The sequence below is a fragment of the Juglans regia genome, chromosome 15, assembly GCF_001411555.2.
Source record: "Juglans regia cultivar Chandler chromosome 15, Walnut 2.0, whole genome shotgun sequence".
In the NCBI taxonomy this organism is placed as follows: Eukaryota; Viridiplantae; Streptophyta; class Magnoliopsida; order Fagales; family Juglandaceae; genus Juglans; species Juglans regia.
In genome coordinates this window covers 18,075,509-18,090,498 of record NC_049915.1, presented here as the reverse complement: position 1 = coordinate 18,090,498, position 14,990 = coordinate 18,075,509, and the positions used below count along the sequence as shown (strand labels likewise).

The following is a 14,990-nucleotide window of genomic DNA, read 5'->3' as shown; positions in this document are numbered from 1 at the left end:
TCTAGACCATCTTCCAGCTAGGGTTAGAACACTTATATTCCAAAAGAACTGGCCAAGCTTACAATAAAGGACCCTTGGAATCATTACAAAGCCCAATAACTTCTCCCTCTTAGGAAGTGTGGGAATATAACTTTCTAAGCTCTAATTCATGGCTCTTCCATAGATGTGAGGTTTTTACAATCTATCCCACTCAAATCTCTAACATTCGTGTCGTGTCATTCTGTTGTGGCACGGGTAAGTCCTACACTTTTGGCTATAGTTGCCTCCGATGTTATTTGTAACAAATCTAAGGAAAACACAACTTCTCCCTCCTAGGTAATATGGGATCTCTCATTAAAAAAACTCTCATTACCAATCCAAAAAAATAAAAACAAGCAAACTCTCATTCACCGTTCTCCCATAGAAGTAGATGCCACAAGAATGCTCAACTTATGTCTTGTAAATGAGCCATCCAATCACAGTCATAGCCACCATTTCTCATTTAAGTACTACATCAATCTATCAATCCTATCATCTACTCTGGAATCATGGATTATTGATTTTGGAGCATGTGAATATACAAGTAGTTCATTTAGAACCTTGTATGAGTATCATTGAAGAAAATCTTCCCTCTAATTAATGTTCTCTAGCTAAGGATTCAGGTTTGTGGACTACCAAACTTGGACAAATTTTTGGCCTCTTCTTAAAATGTGTAATTTTGCTGCAAAATATTTAGAAGTAAGTGTATCCTAGGGGTTTTAGGAACAAAAATTGGAATTAAACTCAATATTGTTAGAGTGCTTTTTTTTAACAAAGGGTTATCTAATATTTATGCAACTCTCTATCAATGGCCCACCACAAACTTTTGGAAGGAAGAGTTATGGTTACAATTTATCCAGAATGTAAGGATTTTTATAGCAAAAGGAGCTAGTCCAAGTCATATGGCACTCAAATATTATACTTTACAAGGAGAGAACTATGGAATGTGTCAATGATAGTGTAAGCAAAATCAAGAGAATGGCATACCTCCTTACTTCCTCTGGCAAGCGTCGGTGTCTCATCCATTGCTCAACATCACGACGTCTGAGAGACATTTCCAACCTCCTAGGAGATAACCACCAACAAAGCAAATCAACTGGTCAAAGAAGTCCAAAACTTTGCTGGCACATTATAAGTTCAAAACTTAAAACTGAATAGAAAATATAAATACAGATCTCTATGACTGAAATACTCAAGTCCTAAAACATATTTAGAGAATGAGATCTATTATGCATTTTTTTTTGATAAGTAAATCTATTATGCATTTTATTACATGAATCTTTGACTTCAAAACTAAAACAGAGAGAAAAATGTTATCCAAAAACTGAGTGGTGTTCCACATGCTTTGATTACTTGAAACATTATCAAATTGATGTTAATGAGATGATATTCCAACAGTCATAACACGAGAGAAATATGACAAAAAAGAGTTTCTGAAACTGTTTTGTCAAACATTTAAAGGAACTTATTTACCTATACTAGTTTTGGTAACCTAGGGGTCTAGAGAAGAACCGAAGGACTGACCGCTGAGTCCTTTTTCTTTCAGCACCGACTGGCTTGGTTGGGTCATTGGTTTGATGGTGCAATTCAAGAAGACCGAGCCGAACAGAACAGGTCCACAATATTTAGGATGGGATTACCACGACATCCACACTCCATGAGTACATAATAATTTTCCCATCATTTAAGCACTTTGACTCAAGCCACCTTAGCCTTCATTTTTATTGAACCCAACGGATTTTCTTTTTGCTTCTTCAATAAGTCCAAGCTGCTGCTGCCAGCCATTGTGCCTTCTTCCACTGTAAACTCTCACCATCACTTCATCTACATCCATTAGTGCCTTATTTATTTTTCCTTTTCTACCCATATTTTGATGTTGATTTATTTGATTTTATGATTATTTGTGTTGCTTTGATGTTTCGGTAACTGGCTTTGTTTTAGGAGTTATGATTTATTATTTTGTTTCTTTGACTTCTAAGGAAGCAGCGGACCACACTGAGGGTGGCAGGATAGTTGCCCACCGGCGAGAAGCAGTGAACCACCCCATTGGCATGGTCCAGTCAGCGCACCAAGCCCTAGACTGGGGTCAGTGTGGTCCTCGGTCCAACCCCCTTGCCGGACCGAGGGGATCATATTGCAGCCCTATCATAACCAGAAGGGAAGAAAAAAGGTGGCAGCTACACAAGGGAAGAAATTATACAGAATGCACAGCCAGTCACTAGCTTATGTCCTATAAAGGTTTTTTATAAAGTAAGACTAGTGTGGAGGAAAAGATCCACGAGTTTTGTCCATGTGAACCCAAAAAGAAAAAGAAAAGGGGACATAAAAATAATCTAACATTTGATAACAGATTTTTTATGGATTAAATTCTAGCATTCATTATAATTATGATATTGCTGAAAATTGGAGAAATATATATATATATATATATATATATTTTGTTTCCGAAGTAGCCACCTCTTACTGATAATCTAGTCAAACGTTATTAACTAAAAATTCCATCAGAAAATCTCAAAGACACAGCAATCTATAGGCAGCACAAATGCAATGATGAGAAGCAGATCGGTCATGTGCAGGTGAGATAATAGCATGTATGGGTATAAAAAAGACTGGCTTGGAAAGTATATTAGCTCTCACAACTGGTATTGGCAAGTTTTGCCATTCACTTAACTTTAATGGAGGATATATCAAAAGAGGTTTAAAGAAGATTAGTTGTATCAACCAACATATACACTACTCCCCTTCAAGTGGTCCATGAACAAAAATCTAAGAACAAGAACCAACCACATTAAATTGTACCTTCGTCCAAGAGCCTGAAGAAAGTTTTGCATATGTCCAATGAGTAGAGCAAAGAGCAAAAGGCCGAGCCCAATGATGGCCATGGTAAAAAGGACTTCCCAAACAAAATAACTTGGAGTTTGATTTCCAGCCAGTGTACTGATTTGCTTCATAAAATCATGTACAGAAATGCAGAGTCCGCAATGGGTGTAATTAATTATACATTTCAGAAAAAATGATTGAATCAGATACACACACACACACACTTCTGATTATTTTACAAATGAAACATGCCGGGTTATTATGTAGTACAATCTATAAACAGAATAATTTCAAGAGAAGTAATTTCATCGGGATATTCATAGCACTAATTGTCATTTAAAAGTAATCATAACATAAATGCAGAGTGGATGAGGAGACTTCATATCACTAATTGTCATTTAGAAATAATATAATGAAATTGTTGATGATGTGACTTCACAGTGTGCTTTAGAAATTATAAAATATATCTAATCAAGAATGTTATATCCAAGTATGTATACGAGCAGCATTATAACATTTGTAATGTATTTTTTGTAAACCTCCCTGCCACACAAAACATTAATTTATTTTTTTCTTGATAGGTAAAATAAAATTTTATCGATAGAAGTAAGCAGGCATTGCCCAAGTACACAGGAGGAAAAAGCATTAGTTAATTTAAACACTATAAGATTTATTTCTGATAAATATTCAACTTGTATGGGTACACATGACACACGAGATAAACAGATACGGGACGGTATAAATAAAAGAAATACCTGAAATCCCCAAAATAATGAATATGTATATCTGGTTATAATGCTATGTTTCGTGGTAAGAATGACAGCTTGCTCATAGATTCCATAAGAAAAACCATCTTTCTCAAAACAATCACTCGCATTCTTATTGTTTTTCCAGATATTCCATGATGGATTAGAGCGAAATTCAATATCGCTGCCATGGCCACAGTCGATAAATCTTGTGCATGTTTCCATTCCAGAGTAATGGCAGGCTTCTCGAAGACATTGATTAACCCTCTGAACCAAGAAAGAAGAGGTAAAATGAGAAAATTTGAATATTGTTGATCAAGAAAACTCCGTGCATATAGCAACAGAACAATTGGCCAACTAGAAATAAGAAGAGAGAATTGCATACTTAACCCTTTCATGTTTGAAGCATCACAGCCAACATAATGATATTCAATGAGATAATAAATGTCAAAAACTTTTTTTTCTTTGTGGCCTAAATGTTGAAAAATGTGGATCACTAATTTATCAGTAAATTAGACGTTATAAGTTCGTTTTACTAGAGTGGCTCAGGATTGGGAAATCGGGCTATATGAGTTTTTCCACTTGTGCACATTGAGTATTGGTAGGGATGAGGCAGATAAGATGGTTTAGTTTCATTCGGGGTGTAGGAAGTTCGCTGTTCGATCCTTACACAAGGTTTTGACACATCATAATCTTAATCCTTTTCCTTGGAAGCGCATATGGAGGAGCAAGGTGCCTCCCAACATTGCTTTCTTGTTTGGAATGCTTCTCTTGGGAAAATTCTAAACGTGGACAATCTAAGGAATTGAGGGCTTGTAGTTATGGATTGGTTCTATGTGTAAAAGTGGTGAAACAATGGATCATTTATTACTTCACTGTGAGGTGGCCAGGGTCTTATGGGATGAGATTTTTCGTAGGAGCGTGGACAATGCTTAGCAGGGTGGTGGATCTCCTTGCTAGTTGGAGAGGCCTTCAAGGTAATCAACAAACTGCTGCAGTGTTGAATATGATTCCCTTATGTCTCATGCGATGTGTTTGGCTGGAAAGGAATGATTGAGGTTTTGAAGATGGAGATTACTCTTTGGATGATCTTAGATGTTTCTTCTTCCATACTTTATTCTTGTGGGCTTCTGTCATTGTTCTCAATGGGACTAGTTCCCATGATATCTAGCATTCACTTCTAGATCCCCTCTACCTTGTGGCGGTTTGGGGATTAGAAAGTTAAGAATCTTCAATTCTGCTCTATTAGGGAAATGGCTATGGAGGTATCATTGGGAAGGGGATGCTCTTTGGAGGAATGTTATTGAAGTCAAATACGGGAGCATTTGGGGAGGATGGCGCTCTAATGAAGAGGAGCATATGGGGTGGGAGTTTGGAAATGTATCAGGAATGGATGGGAAGATTTCTTCAACAATTTCAGAATTGAGGTGGGAAGGGGAACACGAATCAGATTCTGGTCCGATATATGGTGTGGTGATATCGCCTTGAAGAATGCATTCCCTTCACTCTATAGGATCACGTTGGATAAGGATGCTTCAGTGGCTGATTGTTATGAACCCTAGATGAAAGGGGGGCAAATGGCACGACACAAGACAGGAAGTGGGAAGTGAAGTCTGGAACTGAAGGCTACGGGTTGTGAAGTGAAGGAAACATGAACTCTAAATGGTACCATTGGGAAATAATGAAACGCACAGCTGTAGGAACAAAGGAAGTGATACGTGGCTGAAGAAGAAGATTCTAGATTATATTGTTTTAGGCTTATGTCGGTTGTTTATGTAAAATGCAATGTTTGGTGTTATAAGCCAAACGGTGCATTTCTATCTTTTTATTACTGTCATTTACGAATTCTGCAGTAGTGGGTATTTTAGCTTTTGTCTGAGTCTGTTAGGGACGTGGTATATGGGGAAAGGAAGGAGTGAGGAGCAGTATGTGAAAGTTTGTTGAATTTCCTGAAGTTTGTAAGGAGGTTGGGAGGCCCTCGAAGCACTCCCTTGGCTAAATGCAATTCCATGATTCTCTTCCATTCTTTATCAAACGCCTGATATGCAAGTCTGCCTTTCCATTACAAAATATATCTGCTACTTGTATTCCATTCCTGAGTACAACCAATGAATTACATCAAGCTTCATAACACTGATAACATGGTCATTTCCACCGGTTCTCTCCAATGGTCTGTGAGGTTTACTGCTATTCAGGATTGGGAGGTGGGAGATATTACAAAACTTTACACGGCACTTTATGTGCTGAACCTAAAAGCTGAAGCGGAAGACAAGTTGCTTTGGAATCATACCGGGAAGAACAACTTCTCAGTCAGATCCTTCTACAGGGTTTTGTCGCCTCATTCTTCTATTGTTTTCCCTTGGAAGAGCATTTGGAGGAGTAATGTTCCGCTTAAGGTTGCTTTTTTTAGCTGGCTGGCCTCCCATGGGAAAATATTGACTATTGATAAGTTGAGAAAGCGAGGATTCTTAATAATGGATTGGTGCTTTATGTGTAAAAGTAATGGAGAAACAGCGGATCATCTTCTTTTACACTGCAAAGTGGTAAGGCTTCATGGGATGATATCTTTTCTAGGCTTGGCATTGCTTGGGTCATGCCTAGGAAGGTGGTTGACTTATTGTTATGCTGGAGAGGAATTCAGGGTAATCGTCAAATTGCGGCTGTTTGGAAGATGGTGCCTCTATGTTTTGGTGTACTTGGAATGAAAGGTATGGCCACTGCTTTGACAACAGGGAACGGTCGATGGAGGGGTTTAGGGACGGACTTTTTCGAGCATACATTGTTACCTTAGGCTTCAGCCTTTGTATTGAATGGGACTAGCTTTAATGACTTCTATGCTGATTTTCACAGCGCTTAGCTTGTAATTTGGTTCACTTCTTTTATACTTCATGTGTACCTGGGCTATGCCTAATTACGTGATTAATAAAATTTTCTTACTTACAAAAAAAAAGTATTCACTTCTAGATCCTAACTTGTAACTAGGTGTTTTCCATATATACTTCCTGTGTACTTGGGACTAGCCTATTTACTTGATCAAATAAAATCATATTGACCTATCAAAAGAAAGAAAAAAAAAAATCCAGTTTACTAGAATGTAATTAGGTGTCTCACTTGTCAATTTTGGTTTGAATGCCCTTTCCATAGGGTTTGTACATCTTTATATAGGGAAGAATTTACACCAGTGCCTGATTTCCTGGCCAGACTTTTTGCCATGTTTCCTGGCCAGATTTCCTGGAAACAATGTCTAGACAATATATCCATGTTTCCTGGATGTCTTTTTACAATCCCTAGTGGGTGACATGTACAACTAAGTAATCCTAACAATCCTATCTCAGTAACATCACTTTGTATACTTCATGTGTACTTGGGCATTGTCTAGCTTCGTTCTATTCAATAAAGATTATTACTTATAAAAAAAAAAAAGAAAAAAAAAAGTTCTCAATTTTTTTATAAAGAAAATTGAACTTCAATCCAAACATCTTTTAAACACAATTTTTTTTTCTATTTCTCAACAAAGAAATTTCATCCAATCATTTGCCAAAGTTTCTGTATAAAACACACACACAAACACAAATCCAAGAAAACACCTCTTGCAAAATTTTTTTCTCCGTACATCCAAGAAAACCCTAAGGAGACTGCCGCCACCAACCCTTGTCGGCGAGTGACCCCTCACAACCGTCACAGACAAAGCCGACAGGCCCCGGCGACTTCACTGAGGACTGCTTGGCGTCAATCCTGAGGAGAGAGAAATCCCCACGAAGTGAGAAAATCCTAAGGAAACCAGATCTGCCGCCACCCACTCTTGCTGGCGAGAGACATCGCACCGTCGTCACAGATAAAGCCAATGGGCCCCGGCGACTTCACTGAGGGCCGTCCGGCGTCGGTCCACCCTCTGACGACCTAGATTTCTCTGTGTCATCTCTCAGAGTGAGTCTGTCGATCCTCCCAAAGACTCCATTGGTCATGTCGTCAACACAGAACGAGTCGACGTTTTCCGGCGAGTCTTCTGGGAGTACTCCGGCGTCAAGCTCTGACCCCTGACATCGTTGGTCTTCAGCAGTGTCCCTGTCGCAAATTTCTGATCTGGTTTCTCTGAGATGACGAATGGTTGCTGATCTAGTTTCTGATTTTTTCACGACTGGGTTTTGGGGCTGTCGTGCTCAGTATGAGTTCTTCTATGAAGTTGGTCATAGAATCTAAATCATTTACATTGGTGAAGGAGGGGAGCATGTTGGTCATTACTAAAAGGAGTCGAAGGGTGATATCTAAGTTGGTTCTGGGTTCAACAATAGTATAGTGGCTGGCTAAGGCAATGGATGCGTGCACAAAGGTTGAGAAACAAGATTTTTTCACCACTGTCCAAGAAGGTAGACGCAGTTTCACGGCTCATCGCTGCTCGAATGCTTGAGGACGTTACATGACAGTGGAGTATGGTAGTGGTGGGAGGAGGAATTTTATTTTCATTCTTGAGGAGGGGGGCAGTGGTTGGAGAAGGATGGAGGAGGTGCTGCGTGACTTTTCATTCGGCAAGAGAGGGAGTAACGGCTTGGAAGGACAAGGTGCTGCAGGACATGGCTCTGTCAGGAAGTCGCATCCAACTCAGTGGCAGGGGGGCTGTAGCAGACATGTAGCTGGCGTGGCAGAGAGGGAGAACTTGGAGGTGCATAAAGACCCAAGTACATCCTCAGTGGCGAGATGACCCTATGCAGCAACTCTGAAGACGGGTCATGCTAAGGGGGTTCAAAGTGAGGGAGGCCTGCAAATCGCGCCTCAGGACCAGCTTGTCAAGATGCACAATTCTTTAAAGGAGATGAAAACCCAACTTGTCGAGTTGAAGGCAGCGATAGCTTTCTTGTCTATGAAAATAAACTACTTTCAGCTGAAGGAAACAGGGTTGTAAGGAACAAGATAGACCCGAATCCTTTAAACTCAGATAAAGGAAAACGGAAGATTGGATTCGGCCCTGTTCCTATAACTAGATCCAAGAGAGTATGACGGGTCAAAAGGAAATCTGGGTTATTTGAAGCAGGGACTACATCGGGTATCAGCGTAGAAACATCAATAATGGGATGTCATTCGCCTCATGTAACACTGGATAGACCGATAGTCGGTATTACACCCTTGGTCTCCGAAGAAACTATGGCTCCCTCGTCAAAGTTAAAGGAAAATGGTGTGCTACAGAGGTTTGAAGGAGATGTATGATCCACTATCACCCCAGAGGTGAAGGGACTTGCTGTCACCCTAGAATCTCCAATGGGGACACTAATACCATTGGAGAGAACCAATGGAGTTACTGGAGAACCAATGGGTTTGGCATTAGTGTCTTATGTAGAGGAATGTCTAGAGTTAGAAGTGCAGTTGGATACTGTGTCTGGGGATAACGTTGCTCCCCTGGTCTCTCTTCCTCCAATAGCGGTTTAGATTCTGCCTAAAGTTAACAAGATTCAGCAGTTTGTGGGAATTTCATATGGAGGATGTGAAGACCAATTTAAAGAACTAATCACTGCGATTGAGGCAAGCCACGTGCTTGAAACCAAATCAAGTTTCAAGAAAAGCAGGGAGTTACAGCGTCTTTCTTGGGCAATCAACTACGACGCTAAGGGTGGTAGCTCAACTAGAGAGAAGTCTAAAGGGAGGGCATTGTGAAGACGGGAATCAAGGGGTTGGGGTTGTGTTTTCAGGTAAAGTTTTAGTTCTACGGAAAACAGGGGGTTGGGATCAGGTTTGGTGTATTTTGAGTTGTTTTTTCATGGACTTTTTGGGTCATTTTGGGTAAGGTGTTTTCTTATATACATTCAACATACTTGGTTTTTCCTTTTGATATATATAATATTTTTACTTATAAAAAAAAAAAAAAATGATCTGAACTAATTTTCAATTGTACCTACCCCCTTCCCCAAACTCCAATGCAAAATACATATATAAAAAAGTTTTACCCAAGCAATTTCTCATTCTACTTGCCCACTTTCACAAAACCCAATATAGAACACAACTCAAGAATTTTTTTAAAGAATTCTCAAAGATTACAGAAATTCTCATTTACCAAACAGCCCATCTTCTTGGTTTTAATTTTAATGTTTTGTATTACAAATAATCAACTATCATGACAGCTATAAGCGAAAACATCATGAGTTTTTTTTTTTTCTAAAAAAATAAAGAGAATAACATGAACGATACTGAGAACACGAGATGCAATGCTTATTTCTTTCTTTTCTTATTTTTGTTTGCATGATCTTCGGACTTGATATTCCTACTAGAAATCATTCGGCCAACACTTTGCATTATGCCTGAAATTCATTAAAGGCGACCAGAACTGGAAGATATTTCACTTTGGTAAACACTTCACCAACTAAACACATGCATGTACAAGGGAAAGAGTTTAGTTCAAATAAAATTCCAGAAAGAGCAAGAAGAATAAAGTTGTATGAAAGAAAGAAAGTCCGAAAATCATCTTTAGATGATATGACAACCTCCACCCACCTGTAACCCAAAGAGGTACCAGCATGACCCAACAACATGGCCGGACAACATGAAAGTGAGAAGATTTATGACAAAATTTGCCCATGCTGACTCAAATACCAAGCTGCTTGAAGACTGACCAGCTAGTAGAGGCAGAAACCTATACAGCCTAGGAATGTACTGAACAAGAACAGCTGTCCGTAAAAGATTTTTAGCACTATTGGCTCCTGATCTCAAAGATTTTTGTAGAACAAACAATACTATGATCTGCAATATAAAAATATATATAAATAAAAGAAAGAGAAGAAGAAGAAGAAGTTTATGACAAGAATCAGTAAATGGAGATTCATATCAATTAAATGTAGCATGTACTATAGCAGTACTCTGCAGATAAACCAAATGACCAACACAGGTAACCATCGTATAAATTTTAAATACAACACAAAGAGTTGAGAATATATACGAGTGATGCTAGAAACTACTCCATTATCCCACTTTTGTGATGTGGCAGTGTTTAATAACACTGGGATCTTTATCTTTTCTAACAAAGATTGATTCAAGGATTATTAAACAGCTACACATTCAGTTAGCATTTTTATCTGTTTTACCAAGGATTGATATGAGGGTTATTGAACACTGCCACGTCAGCAGATTGGATAATATTGGAATAGTTCTGTAAATTCTAGCATTTTCTGGATATATGTACATGAACTTTTCTTTCAAATAAAGATGTTAACAAGCAATAATGAATTATATCCTTATAAAAAAACAATAGAAGGAAATAAATCATTATTTCCTGGCATACATACAATTAAATAGAGAACGAGATTGGTAGCTCTCGTCAGCTCTCGTCATTTCACCACACCAAAGAAAGTAAAAGTTTCTTTTAATAACCGATATGGTCAGAAAAGTTTGCCAGTTCCATAGCACTCTAGTCTGGCCTTCTGTACGGTGAACTTTGTTATTGTACCCACTCCACCATATGTCACGAGGGATTGTTCATCATTAAATACCAAAATTCTAATCAACCATCAATTAATAACACATTATAATTTTTAACAGGTTCGCGTTTCACTACACAGATCAAAACCGTACCTTATGCACCCTATATTATGTAATCCTTGAGGGTCAACATCCCACTACACACCCTAGATTAGAAACATCATGCACTTTTGTGCATTCTAAGCAAATTTCAACAAATTATAATGGAAAAAAATCTATTTAAAATAACTGCAAAAAACACAATTTAAGAGAAAACAATTTTAATTTAATTAACCATGAAAATGTTGCCCACAACAAAGTCCAGATTAAGCTTGAAATGTGAATCTTCTTATAGAAAATTCCCTAGGCATTAAGCATATGGATGTGACATATACGTTGATAGTGATGCATTTAAAGTTAATAAAGGGAAGAATAAGAGTGAGAGAGAACCGTTACTTGAGGAAGTGGTAAAACAACAAACAAGTCAATGAAAAAAAATCCACGAATATAGTTGAGAGCAATTTTTTTGGGATGATCAACTAACTCTCCAGCACCAACCACTCTCGACTCGGGGGCCACATAAGCCAACCTAAACTGCCCAAAAGCAAATTACATAAATTAGTCAGCACTACAATAAGGGCTCCAACCAAATCTAATGATTGAAGGCATTGCAGAACATGAATAAAATTTTTATAAAGATATTACTTAAAAATTGAAAAATGAAGTTCAGTAACATACCATACATTTAATAAAAATAAATGAGGATGCATATGATATTTGCTATAAGACGAATAAATATGATGGCAAAATCAAAGAGCTTTCTAAGGATAATGGAGAAAAGTGTGAAAACCTATACTTCCTGTTGCTTGCTTTAAAGTGAAGATGAAAATTGAGACACTACCATTTTTACAACTTTTTACAACTCTGTAACATACCATACATTCAATAAAAATAAATGAGGCAAAATCAAAGAGCTTTCTAAGGATAATGGAGAAAAGTGTAATAACCTATACTTCCTGTTGCTTGCTTTAAGGTGAAGATGAAAATTGAGACACTACCATTTTTACAACTTTTTAAACTCTGTTTTAAATTGGGGGCATTTTTGTAAAAAAATATCATTTTTTTTTACAAAAATGCCCTCCTTTTAAAACAAAGTTGTAAAAAAGGGTTGTCTTTGCCTTTTTCCTATTTTAAAACCCTTTTATCCACTAGCCTTTTGATCACATGAGTTGCATGTGTTTGATCACACGAGTTGCATGTGAGAAATTGGAGTGGTATAAAATAAATTAAAAAACTTTAATAGGCTCAGGGTATTATACAGTTAGGGCTGTAAAAAAACCACCCACCTGACCCAACTCGTGCTGACTGTGCAGCAGTTCAGTTCAATTTCGAATTCACTTAAATGAACAGGTCACTTTGGTTATCGAGTTTATATATTTAACCCGATTATATTATGACCTGAACAAATGGTAATTCCACAAATAAAAATAAAAGTGGCAAACATTAGTGGCATATATATGCACAAAACATACAATTTCCCAATTCAAAGTTTCCCCAAACTTACTTCCCCCAATTCAATATGTCCCTCTCTCATGTCTCAATCTCATCTCGCCCTAAACATCAACCACCCCATCACCATTGCTGCACCATCAATGACAGCAGTCCATGAACCCTTGACTACCCTCCCTTATTTGCGTACTTCAAAGCCCTCCTAATCCATTTTTGCCAACCTCATTGATCTCCAACTTGTTCACCTTTAAAAGGGCCTCAACTATAATTCAACACTATAATTTTATCAAAGTTATGTTTTTCATATGGGCTTTATAGATTGCCCAAGGATTTGGATTTCAATTAGGCAGAATTAGAAGGGTAATTGTCATTTGGCCCCCAATGCTTGGGATTGTGGACCAAATACATTTCTAGTACAATCAGTACTCGTCAAGGTTCTCATTGATTTTGCTTTCATACTTGGAGGCAGGTTTGTTCACGGTCCTGTTGTGCTTCAAGCACTTATGTGCAATGGCTGCCCGGGTTTATTTCTGAGCATGTTCAGGCTTTAATTTTAGGGTGGACTGGTGAAAGGCTTTGGGCAAGCTTTTGACAGTTGCTGTGGGATTCTGGGGGCATTTCCGTCTGGATAGCTCCTCCACAAAGGCTTCAGCATATAGTGCATATCAGGAGGTTATTAAATGAACTAGCTAGTTTCAATAATAATAATAATAATAATAATAAAGGAAATGAAAATAATAGTAGAAGTTCGGGTTAAGAGAGAATAAAGAATTGAAAAGTGGTAAAATGGTAGATGATTCAAGATCTTATCCTGACCACTTTTATGCAATATTTTTTACTGTTGCAATATATACAGCCTTCCATCTGACATTTATACCCTCCCGGGGTATACTTAATACAGTTATGCATGCCCCCTAACAACAAAAACAATAAATAAATAACAACAGCAGCTTCTACAAATGGAAACGAAGCAATTACCTGAAGAAGCATGCGGAAGAAATATATGAGATCAGTCAAACTTCTGAAAGCCACAATTGTTTTGGTCAGGGGCCAATTAATTACTATACACTTGTTATCCTGCATTCAAAGAGCGAAAAGGCAAGTAATCTTGTGCTATGGTAAACCACAAGGAAATTATAGATTTCAAATGTAAAACATGGGTTAACGAAGTTAGGAACATGATCGTGGTCACAAAAGACAGACCATGGACAACAAAGATTTTCAGCCAAGAATTGCCAATTTTTAACGAAGAGATAGATATGGTTTATAGATCCACAGTACAAAGACAATTTGCTATCCAGGCATAATGATGATGATGATTACTAATCATTCCTCATGCCTTATTGCTTGCTTTGATAAGGTTTTCTAGTTGTGAGTGGATCTGAAGAATATAGCCAGCAGCTCAACTGCAAGCCTTGACCTAGGACCACTGGCTTTTCATGTCTGCAGGAGGGTAGCAATAAAATCTACCTGGCACAAAAATCTCGAGCCCTTTGGTTGAAGGAAGGGGATAAGAGCACAAAGTTTTTCCACAAAGTAGCTAATTCCCATTGAAGAAACAACGCCATTGAGGTACTTCATTCAGAAGGCAGGGTTTTTTCGGACAAAGTCGCCATTAAGGATCACATTGTCCACTTTTATGACAAGCTTCTGACGGAGCAACACCAATGGAGGCCCAAGGTAAACGGACTGGTTTTCGATTCGAATGACCAATCAAGTGCGGCTTGGTTGGAGAGGCCGTTTGAAGAGGATGAGGTGCTTAACATGCTAAAAGGGCTAGACAAAGAACAAGCACCGGGCCCAGATGGCTTCCCAATGGCTTTCTTTTAGGCTTGTTGGGACATTGTCAAGGAGGATCTCATGAAGGTTTTTATTGAATTTCGCTCTTTAATGAAATTTGAGAAAAGCCTTAATGCCTCGTTTTTCATCGACCTTAATCCAAAAAGGGTGAGGTCGGTGGAGATGCAAGGCTTCTGTCCCATAAGTTTGGTGAGTGGGGTTTACAAGATCATCTCAAAATTCTAGCTAAGCGGATGAGTGAAGTTATGGGGAAGATCATCTTGAAGTCACAAAATGCCTTTGTTAAAGGAAGGCAAATTCTAGACTCGCTCCTCATTGCTAATGAATGCTTGGAAAGTAGAGTCAGAGCCAGCACCCCAGGTATCTTATGTAAATTGGATATGGAGAAGGCTTTTGATCATATGAACTGGAATTTCTTGTTGTATATACTTGGTAAGTATGGTTTTGGGGAAAGATGGTGTCAGTGGATAAAACATTGCATCACAACCGTCAGATTCTCAATTTTGGTTAATGGCACTCCTGAAAGCTTCTTCAACAGTTCTTGGTGCTTGAGACAAGGGGACCCTTTATCGCCACTTTTATTCATTTTAGTGATGGATGTGCTGAGTAGAATGATGGAGGGGGTGGTGGACAAGGGTTTCATCTCAGGCTTCTTGG

General features: G+C 38.3%; 1 protein-coding gene across 5 annotated transcripts in view; it reads right to left on the bottom strand.

The window, feature by feature from the left end:
• LOC108993202 (probable cyclic nucleotide-gated ion channel 20, chloroplastic) overlaps nucleotides 1–14,990 on the bottom strand; it is a 39,640-nt gene that overhangs the window by 14,715 nt on the left and 9,935 nt on the right. For all 5 annotated transcript variants that reach the window (XM_018968023.2, XM_018968025.2, XM_018968027.2 and 2 more), the window contains 6 exons: nucleotides 13,512–13,610; nucleotides 11,481–11,618; nucleotides 10,065–10,310; nucleotides 3,594–3,851; nucleotides 2,818–2,963; nucleotides 1,006–1,083 (listed from right to left, as the gene is read on the bottom strand). In XM_018968023.2, the coding sequence (XP_018823568.1) occupies nucleotides 1,006–1,083; nucleotides 2,818–2,963; nucleotides 3,594–3,851; nucleotides 10,065–10,310; nucleotides 11,481–11,618; nucleotides 13,512–13,610 (965 nt within the window). The remainder of the gene's footprint in view (nucleotides 1–1,005; nucleotides 1,084–2,817; nucleotides 2,964–3,593; nucleotides 3,852–10,064; nucleotides 10,311–11,480; nucleotides 11,619–13,511; nucleotides 13,611–14,990) is intronic.